The sequence below is a fragment of the Dendropsophus ebraccatus genome, chromosome 5, assembly GCF_027789765.1.
Source record: "Dendropsophus ebraccatus isolate aDenEbr1 chromosome 5, aDenEbr1.pat, whole genome shotgun sequence".
Classification (NCBI taxonomy): domain Eukaryota; kingdom Metazoa; phylum Chordata; class Amphibia; order Anura; family Hylidae; genus Dendropsophus; species Dendropsophus ebraccatus.
In genome coordinates, this window is record NC_091458.1 from 141,337,548 (window position 1) to 141,356,410 (window position 18,863).

Here is an 18,863-nt window from a genome sequence, read left to right on the forward strand (position 1 = left end):
AGCAAAGTCCCATTGTGTTCAATGGGTTTTCTGCTCTGTTGTTCACACTGCAGAATTTCCGAGCAGAATTTTCTGCTGTAGATCTGCTAGAGGAATCCTATAGAAGTCAATGGGGGGCTTAAATTCTGCTTGAATTCTGCCTGAAAACTTTCAGCTACAATTCCTCGAGAATTGCTCAGTGTGCATATACCCTGAGGTGGTGTATGGAGACTGTATATACACTGGCTATACACTGTATGGTCTATACTATGTGAGGGGGTGTATGGAGACTGTATATACACTGGCTATACACTGTGGGGGCTATACTATGTGAGGTGGTGTATGGAGTTTGATAATTTCCCCCCTAGGTATATATATATATATATATATATTATTTTTTTATTTTTTTTTTGGGGGGGGGGGGGGCACCATTTGCCTTCTCTGCCTAGGGCACCAAAACTCCTTGTCCCGGCCCTGCTTGTGAGGATAAACGGAAACTCTTTTGCCTAAATGACAGCTACACTGCATAGTTCAAAGTATATTTCACAGTATATGCATAGGATATGCCTGATGCTTGATGGGTGAGCTTTTAAGTGACCCATACCAATCCAGAGAACAAGGGTCACATATATTGGCTTCAATTAAAAGGTGCCCATGTTTGCGGACAAGTAAAAGTTAATGTAGATGCTTTACATCTGGCAACAACAACAAGGCTTTTCCAGTTGGAGAGAGTATTTTTGAATTCTTCTTTCCCTAGAACTGGATTGATTCTGGATTGATTGATCCAAATTTATAAGGACTGCACTTCTAACGTCCAAAGTATGAAACCAGACTGGAGATAGAAGAGTCATGGGCAAGGGCATAGGTGCTCTGATGAGTTCTTGACAGATGAGGGTCTTTATTTCATCCATCAAAGACAGTTGGTTACTTTCACTACTTTCTTTCTGCAGTGTTGACATGGAGGTAACATTTATTTTTTTAGGAAACCTTCCCCTGTAAAATTAACATAAAAGAGAAGAAGGAATACAGACCAGGAACATGCACCTAGACTAACCAGATAAACTAGCTGGGCCTGGGTTTGCATTCTGCTTCACAGACTCAACCAAATTTTCTGTTTCAGGCATGGAGACCTCAGGATAGATGTTTCTTAAAAGGAAGTACCAGGATCATGTAACAAATCCCCCAATAGGATGGAATAATCCCAAAGTAAGCTCCTGTCAATCACTCCTATAATATCTGCGAGAGGATATCCAGATGTCCATCTAGTTTTGAATTTCCTGTCAAAGAAAACCAGAAGACAAAGGAAGGAAAAGGAATGGGATCCAGGAGGGCCTGGAATACTTTGTGGCTGGAAGTAGGAGAGATGAGCTCCTGCCCCTTGCTCTGCTCTAAAAGCCCCCAAAGTCCATCCAGAGCGAGACCACCACCCCCCCACCCCCCCAACCCCCACACACAAATAACCATACTCCTCTTTTCACAGGCCCAGGAAAGAGCAGGGCTGCTCCTGGGGGAGGACCGGAGCTGAGGCAGGTCACCTCAGCATTGGTGGTGACCTGAAAAATTATCTTATAAGTCTTCTAAGAAAACTAAGTGCCTGTAAACAGTGAAGTAATGTGACTTGCTGTCAGTGCAGTTCAGATAGTGATTCTGTCCATATGATGGCTGCACATGGAGGAGCATATGACATGCCCATCCCTATGTATCTTCTATGGCTGGGCTTCTCACACTTTTTATTCTCAGGTCTCACCAATCCATGTTGCTGTAAGGGCCTCACCGACAAACATATACTACTACGTATTTTGTGTGTAGTGCACAAACCATAACCACAGTGCAACAACAAATATTGTTCCTTCCACTTTTAGTAAAGTAACACCGCAGTGCAGAAATATATACTGCTCCACCTATATATCCGAAAACTAAATTCAACAAATATATACTGCTCCGCCTGTATAACCCAAAACCAAGCACGATGGGGGGCACTTACTGGAAGACAAACATAAAGGTCAAAAAAATGTTGACCTCTGCAACGCTTAAAAATGTTTGTGCAAAGTGAGGCCTTTTTTTTTCTTTACGACAAAAAAAGTCTTGTAAGCCTTGATAAATTACCACCTTATGTGTTCAAGTTATTCCAGGGACAATTTTCTCCCATTTTGGTGGATAGGGATAAGTTCTTGAAGTGGGAATACGCTTTTCAATATTAAATGATTAGTTGTGAGAATTTGTGAGTACCTGTCTTGCATCTGTCTTTGTCTTGCATGTTCTAATTCATCACTAAGCGGTCTAGAATCCTCATTTTCACTTCTTGCACTCATGTGAAATGCGTAACTAAGGAAAACAGCCTCTGCCTCCTTCTCTGTAGAACAAAAATATAAATATAAGATTTGAGACCAGAAATTATGCTCAATTTGTGTGCAAATATGTGCAAAATCATAACAAGTTGTCAAGTCACTCGAGTACATAATATATATTAAAACTACAGATGAGGAACTTTTCAAAAGTTTGGTTCGGCAGGTTCATCTAGCTTTACCATAAAGTTTGGGTTCAATTGAAGGAGTTTAGCCGTTTTAGTGCGGTTCACAAAATTCTCTCATCTATACTTACCTATCAATGTTCCCCCCAATGTCCAGTACCTGCAGCCACCAAAATCCTGTTCACTGACTGAAACAGGACAGCAACACAGCCAGTGAATGGCCAATGAACAGGTGAGAATTTTTAGTTTTTAAGATGTGCGGCAACCACCTTTTGAATTTGTTCCTAATTTTGTAAAAAGTTCAGTACGGAGCAGAGTTTGGAACGAATCTCTGTTCAGGAAGTTCGGTTTGCTCATATCTAATTAAAACAAAAAATGATGTTGTCCCCAAAACAATTAGAATTGAACAACTCATTGCCAACATTAACCAGGTGGCTACGAAGTATAAGCTATCAATATTAGATTAGTGGGGGGGGTCCGGCATTCCTGACAATAAGGGGCTCATGTGTTTACCAGTGCTTGCACTTTTAATCAGTGTATTCTTAAAGGAGTTTTTTTGGGGAAAATTTAACTCATTAATCACGGATTGGCAGGGTATCATACTATGGAGTGAACAGAGTTTGTCTCCATTCATTGTGTAGCAGTGCAAAGTGCAGCTCAGCTCACATTTAAAGGGGAACTATGAGCAGGTAAGATGAATCTAACCTGCTGATATGTCCCTATTGCACAGGAGACACCGAGGAGGAAGGTATGTGTCTTACTTTCCTCCTTGGTGCCATTCCGGTGCAGTTAGTCTTTTGCTCCACGGTCCGGTGAGACCATTTGGAACACTGGGGCACCCGTCAGGAGCATGCCCCCATAGCGCTGATCCAACCCTGGCCAGTCCGCTTTTTTCTAATGATAACAATTTAACATAACAATGATAGCAATACATCAATTTTTCTTACTACAAGAAACATGTGATCTTTATGTATTTTAGGGTGCTGAATCCAAAAATAACATCCGTTTCCTCCAGTCACGTCCAGTTTTTCCGCAAACGCTGTTTACTGATAAACTCTTGCAGTTATAACGTAACATTATATATAATTATATTATTTGGAAATGCTAAGAGTTAGAGAGGAGCGAACCTGGAGCATGCTCGAGTCCATCCGAACCCGAACTTTCGGCATTTGATTAGCGGTGGCTGCTGAACTTGGATAAAGCCCTAAGGCTATGTGGAAAACATGGATATAGTCATTGGCTGTATCCATGTTTTCCAGACAACCTTAGAGCTTTATCCAAGTTCTGCAGCCACCGCTAATCAAATACCGGACGTTCGGGTTCGGATCGACTCGAGCCCGAACACGGTTCGCTCACCTCTACTGAGAGTGAAAAAAGCTAATAGTGTGCAGAAAGATATGCTTAATATGCAGTAGGTATAACTAAATAGAAGAATACTGAATAAGTAGCCTAAAACTGCTGACATCTGCATTTTGTGGCTATATAGGGAGATGGCCTGTTTAACAGATGGCCTGTTAAAGTGACATTCAAGACTGGTAAAAAGAATATCAAGAATGGGCCACTTGTTAATCCTCAGAAACTGTTGCTCCCTCCACTGTATATAAAATTGGCACTAATGAGCAGTTTGTTAGGGCTTCGGATCGAGATGGGGAGTGCTTCAAGTCCATCTGTACCAAATTTCCTGCTCTTTTCCAAGAGAAGTTAAAAGCTGGCATATTTGATGGCCTTTTCAAAGACTCGGGGCATTAGTGTTAAATTGCATTTTCTTCATAGCCACCTGAACTACTTCCCTTCAAATCTTGGAGCTATGAGTGAAGAACATGATTTCAAGATTTCACCAAGATTTCAAGACCATGGAACATCAGGGCAGACACAAACATAAGAGCAGACTACTGCTGGTGTTTACAGCGTGACAACCCTAATCATAACTATTCCAGGGCATCAAAAAACTGACACTGACCCCGGCTCAGAAATCTGTAGATCTGGGCTGCAGTGGCTCAGAGTAATACAGCACTGATCTAATCGATCAGTGCTGTATTACGTATACTGCACTGATCTCTATGAGAAATCAGTGTAGTTGTATTAGAAGTCCTTCAAGGGGACTTCTAATTAATGTAGGTAAGAAATAAAAAAAAAAGTTTTTTTAAAATTTTTAGTTAAATCCCCCCCATTTCCTATATTATAAGAATAAATAACATATTTGCTATCGCGGAGTGCGTAATCACCCGTGCGATTAAATTGTCATATTCTTGATCTTGCACGGTAAAAAACCTGCAAAAAGTGCAAATTGCAGATTTTTGGTCACATCAAATCCAGAAAAACTGTAATAAAAAGTGATCAAAAAGTCGCATATATGACAGCAAGGTACCGAGAGATAGAAAGAACAGATCATGGAGCAAAAATTTACACAGCCCCATAGACCAAAAAAATAAAAGCATTATAAGGATGGTAATAGAGCAATTTGAAGAATTTTAATTTTTTAAAAAAAAAAGTTTTATTTTTAAAAGCCATCAAATAAAATAAAAGTTATATATGTTATATATCATTTTAATCGTACTGACTTTAAGAACATATTTAACATGTCAAATATATCATAGGGTGAAACGTGTACACACAAAACCCCTCAAAATAAAAAGAATTGCACTTTTTTTCAATTTCACTGCACAGATAATTTTTCTTCTGGTTTTGCAGCATATTTTATGGAAAAATTAAGTCTGTCATTGCAAAGTATAATTGGTGTCACAAAAATTAAGAGCTCATGTGGGTCTGTAGGTGAAAAAATGCAAGCGCTATGGCCTTTTAAACACAAGGAAGACAAAATGAAAGCTCAAAAATGAAAATTGTATAGGTTAATCAAACATTTCTCATTTGTGAATAAATTAACGAATTGCATATTTTTTTACCTTTAAATATGGAATCAGCATCTTTCATTTGGGTAAAATCAGCAAAAATATTAAGGTCAGCAGAATTTTTCTTTTTTTTCAAATGTAGACCAGTGTAATGAATGGAGCAGGCAGGCTGGGGGGTGGGCCAGATCAGCGCTATGGGGGCAGACAGTGCTCCTAACAGGTGCCCCAATGGTCTTAACTATCTCACCGGACCATGGAGCAATAGACGAACTGCACCGGAACGACCCAGAGGAGGAATTTAAGAGACATATCTTCCTCCTCGACGTCTCCTGTGCAGTAGGGACAGGTTAGATTTGTCTAACCTGCTGATAATTCCCCTTTAGGTTACAAACCCACTTGGTCTGCAGCGAGTCTCCATGCTGCGTTTTTGCAGCGAGACTCGCTGCAGATCCCGGCCCTATGCTTTTAATGGCAGACAAACACGCAGCAGGGATGTACATCCCTGCTGCGAGTTTGTCTGCAGCCCACCCCATTAACCCCCCGGCCGCCGGAGCTGATACTTCACCTGATCCCGGCTCCGGCGGTTCCCGATGTCTTCAGCAAGCCGGAGCGGGGACCAGGTGAGGTATATGCTCCAGCCAGCCGCCCGCAGCCCCGGCCGCCCTATCGCCCCCCCGCAGCCCCGGCCGCCCGATCGCCCCCCCGCAGCCCGATCGCCCCCCCGCAGCCCCGGCCGCCCGATCGCCCCCCCGCAGCCCCCCCCCCCCGCAGCCCCGGCCGCACGATCGCCCCCCCGCAGCCCCGGCCGCCCCCCCGCAGCACCGATCGCTTACACCCCTGCAGCCCCGGCCGCTCGATCGGGGGGGCGTGCGATCGGTGCTGCGGGGGGGCGTGCGATCGGTGCTGCGGGGGGGCATGCGATCGGTGCTGCGGGGGGGCATGCGATCGGTGCTGCGGGGGGGCATGCGATCGGTGCTGCGGGGGGGGGGGGCGATCGGGCTGCGGGGGGGCGATCGGGCGGCCGGCTGGAGCATATACCTCACCTAGTCCCCGCTCCGGCTTGCTGAAGACATCGGGAACCGCCGGAGCCGGGATCAGGTGAAGTATCAGCTCCGGCGGCCGGGGGGTTAATGGGGAGGGCTGCAGACAAACTCGCAGCAGGGATGTACATCCCTGCTGCGTGTTTGTCTGCCATTAAAAGTATAGGGCCGGGATCTGCAGCGAGTCTCGCTGCAAAAACGCAGCATGGAGACTCGCTACAGACCCGCCAAGTGGGTTTGTACCCTTAAGTGAATAGGAGCTGAGCTGCACTCACACTCTGTTTCACTGTGTAGTGTGGCATTGGACAGTGACTGCACACTAATTGGGTGAAGACTCATAATGACAGGTGCGCTTTAAGAATCTAGTAATGCCAATGGATAATGTTCTAGATGGTGGGTGTCTATACACTAAACTATTTCTTTAATTATTTACACCCACCTACAGTATGTTGTGATGTGTCACTCACCTTCTTTATCATCTACAGCTGCATCAGTTGTGTTTTCTCTGCCTCCAGTTGCCATGACTGGTAGAAGAAACCAGGGAAGGGAAGGGTTTAATATACTCTAAGGATCCTGCAACATTCAACACATGTAAAAACACATCAATACATTTTGTAAGTTCACTAGAACACCCAGCACACACAAATCTAAACTTAGTCTAGACAATCGAAAAATGCCTAAGCCATTATAATAAATCAAACAGCCTAAGCCACTATAATAAATCTGTCCATTCTGTGACTGTCTAGTCTAAGTTTATCAAACAGAAAAAAAAAAGAAAAGAAAATTGGATAATATGTTAGAAATTACAACAGGCATTTACATAAAGATTTAATGAATGTTAGGCTGGGTTTACACTGTTTATTTTCATCCATTTCACTGTTTTTGTTTCAATATATTTAATATTTACATACAGAACATAGTAAAAAACCAAAATGATATAACCTGGTTGCTGCTTCACAGGATTAAATTCACCTAGGAAAGCTGTGGACAGCAGTTGATCAATTGTACGCCCAGGAATCCACCAATGCCCGGAGCTCTCCTAGGTGAAGTTACCCTTGTTGATAAGGAGAAAGTATGTTGAAGCAATAAAGGATAATTTTTTACTCACCGTAAATTTTCTTTCCTGTAGTCCGAAGCAGCAGCACAAATGGGGAAGATCCTATCTTCCTGCAATGGTAGGACAGATGGTACTAATAAAAGATTGATTAGGAGCCCTATAAGAAGGCCATACAGACCCCTCCTCCTTGTGTCAATTCTAACGACAAAAAAATTTAAAATTCATAATAAAATCTTAGTTAATAAGGCATTAAAACAATCAAGGTACGCTGCATAAATAGTTTGCTTAAATCAGGGCGGGAAGTCTGTGCTGCTGCTTCGGACTACAGGAAAGAAAATTTACGGTGAGTAAAAAATTATCCTTTCCCTTTACGTCCTCAGCAGCAGCACAAATGGGGATATAGCAAGCTATGAAAACAGACTAGGGAGGGCCATTACATTACAGAAGACAGAATGGCTGAGCCAAAAACTGGTTGACTCGTGAATATCTAGTCTATAGTGCTTGACAAAGGTAATGACGGACGACCATGAGGCAGTCCTGCATATTTGTTCCAAGGGTACAGATCTTTTTTCAGCCCATGTGGATGATATTGCCCTCGTTGAATATGCCTTGATTGCACCAGGTACCTGTAATCCAGCTTCTTGGTAGCATATGGAGATGACTTCCCTTATCCATCTGGACAGAGAAGCTTTGGATGACTCGCATCCTTTGTTTTTCCCTGCAAAGGATAAAAATAAGTGGTTAGATTTCCTGAAGGAGTTTGCCCGTTCAATATACATGCTCCAAGCCCTTCCCACATCTAAGGGATGAAGCTCCTTCTCTCCCGTGTTGGCAGGAGTAATGGATTGTAACAATGGAGATGTGGAAGAGACTCACCCACCAGGCTTCAAACATCTTCTTTACCTTCAGGTAGGTTCTGTAGGCAGTTGTGGCTCTGGACTGCAGAAGAGTGGTCACCACTTTGACAGCATATCAATTCCCACCTTGTTGACGGCAGTCAAGCTTCGGACAAGCCTGCCCTCTTGAGTTATTAACTGAGGGTATACAGAAGCCTCCAGATTATTCCTATGGAATTAGCGCCATAAGAGGCCATCATGAAACCCGAGACTTGCTACTTGCAAGATTTTTAGACTCTGCCCACACCTGGCAGGGACGCTGGGGGTAATCTCTGCTACTCTGTGTCAGTAGCTGGGGAGACTGGGAGAGTTCCCAGAAGATTCTTAGGCAGGGGGCTCACCATTGTGAACCATGCCCTCTTGGGTCAATAGGGGCAAATGAGGCTGACCAAGGCCCAACCTTGTCTGAGATTCTGCAAGACTCTGGGCTTTATAGGAGTGAGGAAAAAAGGTTTTCCAATTTGAACCTTCAATAGGAATAGGTCTATTCTCCATGCGATTTACCAGAAAGCTTCTGGTCCAGAGACCGTTCTTCCGACAGGATTACATCGCAGCATAGATTGCCAGCAGACAAAATGCCCCTGCCTCCAGTGGTAATGCTACTGATTTAGTGCCCCTAAAAAGATCGATATGCGCCATCCTAGATGCGGTTTTGATCTTATAGTGATAGCTTACCATAGATTGATGTGCTGGAGTGGACTAGTATTCCCTTCATATGTTGGATGCCAGCAACATCTCTAATGGGGATTAAGGCTCCTTTGCTCGTTGCTCCTGCATACAAGCGCCCCACTGTGTGCTTGATACATCAATGGTTTTCTCTACCCACTTTATTGGGAGACTGTTGCCATTGAGCAGGGAAAGCTATCCTTGTCTCTGGGTGTTATTTCCAGTGTAGACATAAGACCCAAGGGTATCAGATGAAGTGACAGCAACTGGGGAGTGCCGAGAACCCCGACTTGTGTCAACTTCTGTAATCTCTCTGGAGGAAGAGAGAGTCACAGACTGGGGATCTATTCTCCTCCCTAGGAATTGTTCCATGCCAGAAACAATGATGAGCTTCAATTTTCTCAGACAGTCAAAGTACAATAGACATCACCTTGGTGACTGTAGATGGAGCCAAGATGATTCCAGACAGAAGGGCTGTAAATTGAAAAGAATTCCAATTGCCTTGTACAAAGGGTCTTGATGTAAAGGAATATGCAGCTTTTGTCTGTAGACAGGTACATGTGGGTATACATGGCCAGATAACGTCCTTCTTCTAGGAGGGAACTAGAGCATAAAATCCTCCATACAACCGCCTCCTCAGAGAAGGCTGTATACAGGTACATGCAGGTATACCTGGTCACATAACATCCTTCTTCTAGGAGGGACCTACAGATCATAGATCCCACATACAGCACCTTCCTCAGAGGAGGCTGTATACAGGTATACACGGTCAGATAACATCCCTCTAGGAGGGACTCACAGATCATAGATCCTACATACAGCACCTTCCTCAGAGGAGGCCGCATACAGGTATACACGGTCAGATAACATCGCTCTAGGAGGGACCCACAGATCAAAATTCAATATGGTAGCCTTTCCTATCATATAACACTGGTACAGACCTCTCTCATTATGGAAATAAATTATCAGAAAAGACGTAGTCACAAGTTCTTGTTCCCATCCCCAAGGCCTCCGAGACATCTGGTCCTTCTTGTGCAGGATTCTTTCCTTTACCTTCCGTACTAGAATTCCTACGGAATGGGGAACAAAAGTAGAAGTTCCTTCTCTTCTTATTAGACTGGGGCAGATAATGGACCTGATCATAAGAAAAAAAGAACTTTCATGAGAATGTCCAATACAGATCCAACTCTCTTTATATTGGAGTGAACATCTGCCCCCTTACAACAAAGGACCAGTCCCCAAACCGTGGGGATCGGGCAGCCAAGTATACTGCTCAGCTATAGTAATATAGACATTTATTTTATTCATTAATTATTATTATTATTATTTTCTGAACAAGGTCTTTGTGCGTCTGAAGGAGCCATGACCTCGGACTCCATCCAGTTCAGCCTGTAGATTATCATTCAGATGTAAAATCTTAAGCAGTCATTGTCTCTGAGAAAAAGTTGCAATCTACAAATGAATTCCCTGCCACCTGAAAGTGGAATCTTGCAGGATCTGTACGCCTCCAGAAGTTCTGTTACCAGAATCCTGCTACATCCAAGGATGGAAGTTGTGCCAGACTGACCGGCCGACTAACAGACTAGTGCAGAGTGCCTGGAATCAGACACACAGGTGCACTGAATATGCAACCAACAATCCTAAGGCGGTGTTCACACATAGCAGCTTCATAGCTTTACTGCATCCTTCAGTACACAGAAGCTCCATAGGGTCACTGCATCATCTGATATCAGTATTACAGAGTGTAACTAGACAGCAGGTGTACACAGTATTACAGAGTAATTAGACTGCAGGTATACACAGTACACATCCAGCATCTCTAAGCATGTAGCTTCATAGGTCACTGCATTATCTGATAACAGTACTAATCAGATAGTACACAGATGTACATGTCTACAATCCTAAGGCCATGTTCACACACAGTAGCTTTACTGCATTCTTAAATAGCAGCACTGGAGCAGCGCAAAAAAACTCCATAGAATCACTGCATCATCTGATGGCTGTATTATGGAAAGTAATCAGATAGCAGGTGTATCCAGTACACATCCAGCAGCTCTAGCATCTGCTCACACACATAGCTCCATACGGTCACTATATAATCTGATAGCAGTATTAGGGAAGTAATTAGATAGATGTATCCAGTACACAACTAGCAACTCTAAGGCTGTGTTCACACACAGCAGCTTCACAGGGCACTGCATCATCTGATAGCAGTATAGTGAAAGAAATCAGACAGCAGGTGTTACACAGTACACTACAATTCTAAGGCAATGTTCACACATAGTGGCTTCATAACTTCACTGCATTCTTAAATAGCAGCACACAGAAGGTCCACATGATAACCATCATCTGATAGCAGTATTAGCGAAGGTAATTAACCAGCAGGTGTACATAGTACACAACTAAATTCTAAGGCAGTGTTCACACACAGTAGCTTCACTGCATTCTTAAATGTTAGCACACAGAAGGTCCACATGATCACTGTATCATCTGATAGCAGTATAGTGAAAGTAAATAGACAGCAGGTGTATAGTATACAACTAACAATTCTAAGGCCGTGTTCACACACAGTAGCTTCACTGCATTCTTAAATGGCAGCACTGGAGTAGCACACAGACGCTCCATAGGGTGACTGCGTCATCTGTTAGCAGTATTAGTGAAAGTTATTACACAGGAGGTGTATCTACCACTACACAATAACTCTAAGGCTGTGTTCATACACAGTTTTATAGCTTCATTGTATCATCTGATAGAAATACTGGAAAGTAATCAGACCGCAGGTATACACATTACACAACTACAATTCTAAGGCTGTGTTCACACACACAATTTCACTGCATCATGTGGTAGCAGTACTATAGAAAGTAATTAGGCAGCAGGTGTTCACAATGCACAAATAGCAGCTCTAGGGTTGTGTGCACACACAAACACACAGTTTTATAGCCTCACCACATCATCCGATGGCAGTACTATAGAAAATAATGAGGCAACAGGTGTACACAATTAGCAGCTCTAGGGCTGTGTTCACATACAGTTTCAGAGCTTCACTGCATCATCTGGTAGCAGTACTATAGAAAGTAATCAGGCTGCAGGTGTGCACACTGCACAACTAGCAGCTCTAGGGTTGTGTGCACACACACAGTTTTATAGCTTCACTGCATCATCTGATGGCAGTACTATAGAAAGTAATCAGGCAATAGGTGTGCACAATTAGCAGCTCTAGGGCTGTGTTCACACACATATACAGTTTCATAGCTTCATTGTAGCAGTACTGGAGAAAATAATGAGACAGCAGGTGTACTAAATACCCAACTAGCAGCTTTAAAGCTGTGTTCATGTATACACACTATAGTCACATAGGTCACTCATATAGTGAAGCAGTCTAACAGGACTTGCACAACCAATGTTAAAAAAAGTGAAAGACATTGAAACAAAACATTTGAGGCGTAAAAGCCGAATACAACATATATATCAAATAATCCTCCTGACACACAGGCCAGGCTTCCAGCTCAAAAGAAAAAGCAGCATATCTTACCTTGCTGAAGTATCAAGAAAATTAGCAGCCGCCCAGATGAGGACACAGGTCTGGCAGCACCATGATACTTACTGCAGCAGCTTCCTGGCTTTCCTCACACAGCGGCTCCATACAGCAGAGAAGCTGAGTGATAACTCTACTAAAAAGTAAATAATCTCCTCTCTGATACAGCAGAGCAGGAAAAACAACATTTCTATAAATTTCCCCTCTCCACACGACCATGTGGAAAGGAAGAATCTTTGGAAAGGAAAGTCAGACACAAACATAGGCCTGAGCCTGCTTCCCTCTCCTACCACCTGTCCCACAGGAGGACAGAAAAAAACACAAGGAGGAGGGGTCTGTATGGCCTTCTTATAGGGCTCCTAATCAATCTTTTATTAGTACCATCTGTCCTACCATTGCAGGAAGATAGGATCTTCCCCATTTGTGCTGCTGCTGAGGACGTAAAGGGAATAAAGTCTTGTCACAGTCCGGTTCCTATAACTCTCTCTCCTGAGGAGATTGGGCACAGAGGTTGAAGGGGGGTTCTGTAGTTCCCATGGGGCCAACTCACTAATACTGTTGTCTGAGGTGATTACAGGGACACCCTTGGTGTTGGTGAGGTACAGTAGAAATAAGGCAACAGGGAGATGACCTATTAGGATGGTGCTGGTGCAGGAGAGGGTGTCTGTTCTATTCCTATCTAAACTGAGGATTTGCCTGTAAGGGTTCTTGGAGGCTGCTGCACACTCATACATGCCACTCTAGTTGCCTGAAGCGTCAATTATATTAGTGTCCATGCTCCATGTTACCTCCCAGTATGACGGTGGTGGATCATATGGAACTGGTTTCTCACCCCAGCCGGACTTAATAGCCACCCTGTAGCTAGGTGGTGGTGACAAGGGCTATCTGATCTCTGATTTGTCAGAAGTGAGAAGTCCTGTTTGATTTGTTCATTGCATACAGAGCGGAGTTTTAAAACATTGTATTTGTTTCAGCTTTGCAAATAGCTAAAGTGCTTCTGCTCCAGGCCAGCAATAAGGGTATGGGTGGGGCAATTAGCTATTTGCAAAACTAAAACAAATACAATGTTTCAAAACTCATCTCTGTGAGCAATGAACAAGTGAGACAGGACTTCTAACTCCTCACTTCTGAAAAGTCAGAGATCAGATGTCACTTCATTTTGTTACCTGAAAAATGGAAGCTAGATGCTTTCTACCAATTTAAGTGAAAGTAAAACTCAAACTAAATAGCGACTTGTCATACTTAACTACTGACATTTCAGAGATCAGCTATCACACATAGTAGTAAGAAGTCCGTAGACAATGGTCATTTGTCAGAAGTCAGTTGTCAGTAGACAGTGATTATTTGTCAGAAGTCAGTTGTCAGAAATCAGTAGTCAGATGTCAGTAGCCAGAAGTCAGTAGTGAGTAGTCAGCTGTCAGAAGTCAGTAGTCAGTTATCAGAAGTCAGTTGTCAATGCTCAGATATCAGAATCAGGCGTCAGACTTGTGTAAAAATTATTCTTGACTTTGACTTCTGACTATGTGTGGTACTCGGAAAGTAGCTGAGATAGCCAGTGACGCCAATTCTGTGGTGTACGGCTACTGATCTTAGTTGTCATGACACCAGTGCTAGCCCAGCCCACAGGTGTGATGTTGGTACCTGCTTTTCATTTGTCAGAAGTCAGTTGTCAGTAGACAGTGATTATTTGTCAGACGTCAGTTGTCAGAAATCAGTTGTCAGACGTCAGTAGCCAGAAGTCAGTAGTGAGTAGTCAGCTGTCAGAAGTCAGTAGTCAGTTGTCAATGCTCAGGTATCAGAATCAGGCGTCAGACTTGTGTAAAAATTATTCTTGACTTTGACTTCTGACTATGTGTGGTACTCGGCAAGTAGCTGAGATAGCCAGTGACGCCAATTTTGTGGTGTACGGCTAGTAATCTTAGTTGTCGTGACACCAGTGCTAGCCCAGCCCACAGGTGTGATGTTGGTACCTGCTTTTATATATGGCCAGTTGTATTCCCCAAAATGGTTGGTAACCTTCTGGGTTGTTATGGGTCCCTTGGGCATTTGTCACGGCAGTCCTGAGTGGCAACATACCCACCCGGTCCGTCAGTACCGCCATCCACCAAAGTGGGGGAAAAAAACAAGGTGTGCAGTGGTGTGTGAATAGGTGCAGATGCAGACAGAAGATGACCGTGTGTTTAGATAAAAATATAACAACTTTATTGTAAGGCTTTGCAGTTTAACAATACAAATTTCACAGGCAGCAGAAATCTTTACACACACTTGAGTGCTTGACTCCACTGAGGAGTGGAGCAGAAAAGAGGAGTATGCCAGAGGAGCCCTAACCAAGTGTAGTGCACTCTGCCAGAACTTTTAGTAGATATATCTTGAGTTAAGTGATCCTCGTACTCACGTTTAGACACTGTCGTACCACCTTTTGCCCACTGGTAGTGTAGAACCCATCCCAGTAGGGTAGTACGAGACCCAGCAGTGGTTATCTGCATGTAGCTAGGTGTCCAAGACTTCCCGGTTACCTGCGTTGCTCAGTAGGATACGTAGACCTTGTATACTGATAGCTTTGTCCTACTGAGGGTAGTTCCTATCTTGTTCAGGATACTGCCCTGCTCTGTTTAGACATGTTCCTGGCAAGGGTCAGGGTGTTTCTTGGTAAATACTCTCTCTTTTGTGTGCTTACCACTATATAGTGCAGCATGGTGGCTCAGTGGTTAGCACTGCCTTGCAGCGCTGGAGTCCTGGGTTCAAATACGACCAAGGACAACATCTGCAAAAAGTTTGTATGTTCTCTCCGTGTTTGTGTGGGTTTCCTCTGGGTACTCCGTTTTCCTCCCACACCCAAAAAAACATAAAGATAGGTGAAGCGGTGCGGAATCTGTGTGCGCTATACAAATAATAAAAAAAAATATATATATATATATATATATATATATATATATATATATATATATATATAGTAGATATAGTGGTTCGGCTGAAAGAACTGTTGGTCTCTAGTTGTATCTGTTCACACTTGTAGCTACACTTAACTGAACTTCTGTCCCTGACAGGGGTCCTGGCATCAGCCAGGCCCTGGCTTAGCTTCTGCAGGAATTTGGCTTTGTGTGTCCTCTCTCCCTGAGAATCAGACTAGAACTGACATGTACTTCCTCCACAGGTGAAACTCATCCTATAGGGGATTCTGTGTACCTGCCTGTGAGTGGTGGGGATGAGTGTGTGCAGGAGAAAGAAGAGAGAGTATAGGTAGAGAAGAAAAGGGCACCTCCTGTTGGTCAGCATAAAACACATGGTATAAAAAACATTAACCCATGACCTTCTTCAGTTGTGCAATACATATAAGGATACAAAACACTGGCACCTAGTGGAGAAACATAATACTTCATCCACCACTTCACCTGAGAGAAAAGCTTTTTGACAGGTGTACAAGAGAAGAGAAAAACACCAGTGGTGAGACACCACATATGTCTTAATCAGGGGTCAGGTGTCACACTTGAGTAAACATTATTCTTTACCCTGACTATGTCCTAATATGGACACTGTTCATACTATAGATCTATCAATGCTCAAGTTGATAGCAGTAGAATAGAGAAGAAATCAGGATATTCCTTTTTGGAGGCTAACTGAGTATATTTGATTGTAAGCTTTCGAGAGTCTAGCTCCCTTCGTCAGACAAGATGTTAGCTAACATCATGTCTGACGAAGGGAGCTAGACTCTCTATTCTACTGATTTCTATGGCTAACACGGTACAACAATACTCTACTAGTAAGTTGATACCATAAGCTATTGATGCACACAAATGCCTTCTGATGTAGCAGATGTGCATGATGTGGAAGTCATCCACATGTGTCAGTGACAGTGACAAAAATATAATGTATATACACACACACACACTACTGATACATAGGAAACAGAAAGCAACTGATCACTTTAAAAGCTTCATTTGGACTTGCCACTTGCCATCTAATAAAGTCCAGCTCACTTACCCTAAGGATCCGTCCTCCCTTTCTTCTTCTCACTGTGCTGCTGCTTGTTCATACACAGGAGGCTCGGTCTTCTTCTGACTCCTTCCCGGAAGATGGGACAGGGTTGGGCCCAGAAGTAACAGCTGCAGAGTAAGGAGCGTCTTATTAGAAATGAAACCTAATGAGAACAGAAAGTGAAACAATAACTGGAGGAATAAACTAGACATTTGAGTTCCTGGTTGGGGCTGAGAACAATAATGAGTGCAAAATTCATTTTCAAAACTAAGGATGAGTGAATTTACAGTATCAACAAAGCGAAACTGGGAGTTGGAAGTTTCCCAGGACTGAACCCAGCTATTCCCGGCAGCAGCCAGACAAGCCGACTGCTGAGCTAGCAAAGCATTTTGCTTTGTAAATACTGTAAATTTGCTTATCTCAACTCACTAGGATGATAGCTAGGATTAATGGGGCCCCATACCAAAAAATTGTACATATATATATATATATATATATATATATATATATATACTGTGTGATGTGACCAAAAAATAAAATCTCTTGTGGCCAGAGACAGAATCCTGCCTGCAGCTACAAGAGTGACTGGCAGAGCAGAGAGCCAATGGCTGTCAGTCCACAGTTTTTAGCTTTAAGGGCCCATTAGGAGTTCTTATGGTTAAAAAAATAGGTGCAGGAGCAAGCTACCTTATGCTTAACCCCTTAAGTATTGCAGTGTGTAAGTGATCCTATGTTCAGAAGACAAGGAGATATCTGCTTTACTGCTGTTGCACTGATAACCCCTGACCTCTGCTTGGAGCCCTGCATATTTCCAGGGGTTATCAGTGCAGTAAAGCAGAGATCTCTTTGTCTTCTGCTTGTTAACCCTTTTTTTGTGTTGCAGCATGTAAGTAAACATTGGGTCACACACTGCAATACATAAGGAGTTAGCCGCTGCCTACCCTGCCTCTATGATAGCTACGCCACTGCTACTCACTACCTATTAATCTCATACTCTGCCCTTCATCTTGCCAAAAACAAGCCTACTTCACCTCTCTCATCTCTTCACTGTCTGAAACTCTAAATTCTACTACTGCCTCTTGTGTCCCCTCCTAGTCCTCCTAGTGTGTAAGCTCTTGCATCACCGTAGTCCTCCTAGTGTGTAAGCTCTTGTGTCACCCCCAGTCCTCTTAGTGTGTAAGCTCTTGTGTCACCCCATTCCTCCAAGTGTCTGAGCTCTTGTGTCCCCCCAGTCCTCCTAGTGTGTAAGCTCTTGTGTCACCCCAGTCCTCCTAGTGTGTAAGCTTGTGTCACCCCCAGTCCTCCTAGTGTGTAAGCTCTTGTGTCACCCCCCAGTCCTCCTGGTGTAAGCTCTTGTGTCACCCCAAGGTCCTTTATTCTTTTTGTATTTCTATTCATTTTAATTATTTAATTCTATAATGTGTGAATGTAATGTAACCCCTGTATTGTCTAAAAAAATAAATAAATAAAACACTGTTGGCGCTATACAAATAAATATTATTATAATGTACAAACTGCACTTCTTACGGCATCCTCAGATGTTCTGCATATGCTGCACTGAGGTTTTAAAGGAGAAGTCGAATGAAATTGAAAAACAAGCAGGGGGGTGCGGAAAATAATAAATTCCTTTTTCCCTGATGTAAAGCTACCACTGATGTAAAGCTCTCACCTTGGAGAGCTGCACAGTAGATCTATACTCTGCTGCTGGGAACCAGATCAGCACAATCGTTCTGACTGTTTCTCTTTAAACATAGATCCCCCAGCAGTTCTTTACATCATGCTGGCAGCACAGCTTTCATTTTTCACTTTTATTTTCATCGCTGTGTATTGTTTGTATATTGTAATATTTTTATGCATTTTGATGCAAAGAATTTTAACAACATATATTCTCTAACTAACATGGTGCCACATTATTGATTTTACTGCACTTTAAGGTATCATAATGTAATTAGCTTTTTAGTTGTTATTATGTATCTCACTTTATTCTACAGATAAAAGGGGCATTTGTCGCAATCGGCATGGTCTTGTTAACTATGTTCGGTGTGGCCGCTGGAAATTACATGATTAATAAAAAATGGAAATGCCTGACCCTTCAGGATCCTAACAGAAAATACAGGTTACGACTCATTCAGAAGACAGTAAGTGCTTTAACTCCTTAAAGGGAATGTGTCATCAGAAATGACCTATTGTTTTAATCAAATGTATGAATTTGTGGTGATTTTTTTTATTTTCCATTTTTTTTTTATCTATATTATAAAATAGTATCTTGCTCAGACTTCCTGTTGTGTTTGTGATGATAAGAGGAGGCTGCTGTAAAGTACAGCATTACAGCAATATGTGACACCAGTAGAGAGAGGAGACAGCTACCTGTGGAACGACCTCTTGACAGCTCA

General features: G+C 42.9%; 2 protein-coding genes across 3 annotated transcripts in view; one reads left to right on the plus strand and one right to left on the minus strand.

The window, feature by feature from the left end:
* The window catches only part of LOC138793870 (bcl-2 homologous antagonist/killer-like), a 39,671-nt gene extending 23,085 nt beyond the window's left edge, over positions 1-16,586 (minus strand). The window contains exons 1-3 of the mRNA XM_069972588.1: positions 16,477-16,586; positions 6,806-6,911; positions 2,209-2,332 (exon numbers count right to left, since the gene is read on the minus strand). Of these exons, the coding sequence (XP_069828689.1) occupies positions 2,209-2,332; positions 6,806-6,860 (179 nt within the window). The 5' untranslated portion in view covers positions 6,861-6,911; positions 16,477-16,586. The remainder of the gene's footprint in view (positions 1-2,208; positions 2,333-6,805; positions 6,912-16,476) is intronic.
* Positions 1-18,863, plus strand: part of LOC138793869 (NADH-cytochrome b5 reductase 1-like) — a 67,539-nt gene that overhangs the window by 26,341 nt on the left and 22,335 nt on the right. Inside the window, exons 1-2 of one of the 2 annotated variants that reach the window (XM_069972587.1) lie at positions 16,527-16,605; positions 18,462-18,608. In XM_069972587.1, the coding sequence (XP_069828688.1) occupies positions 18,489-18,608 (120 nt within the window). In that variant the 5' untranslated portion in view covers positions 16,527-16,605; positions 18,462-18,488. Of the gene's footprint in view, positions 1-16,526; positions 16,606-18,461; positions 18,609-18,863 lie in introns of those variants that run through there. The other variant, XM_069972586.1, reaches the window with a different exon arrangement.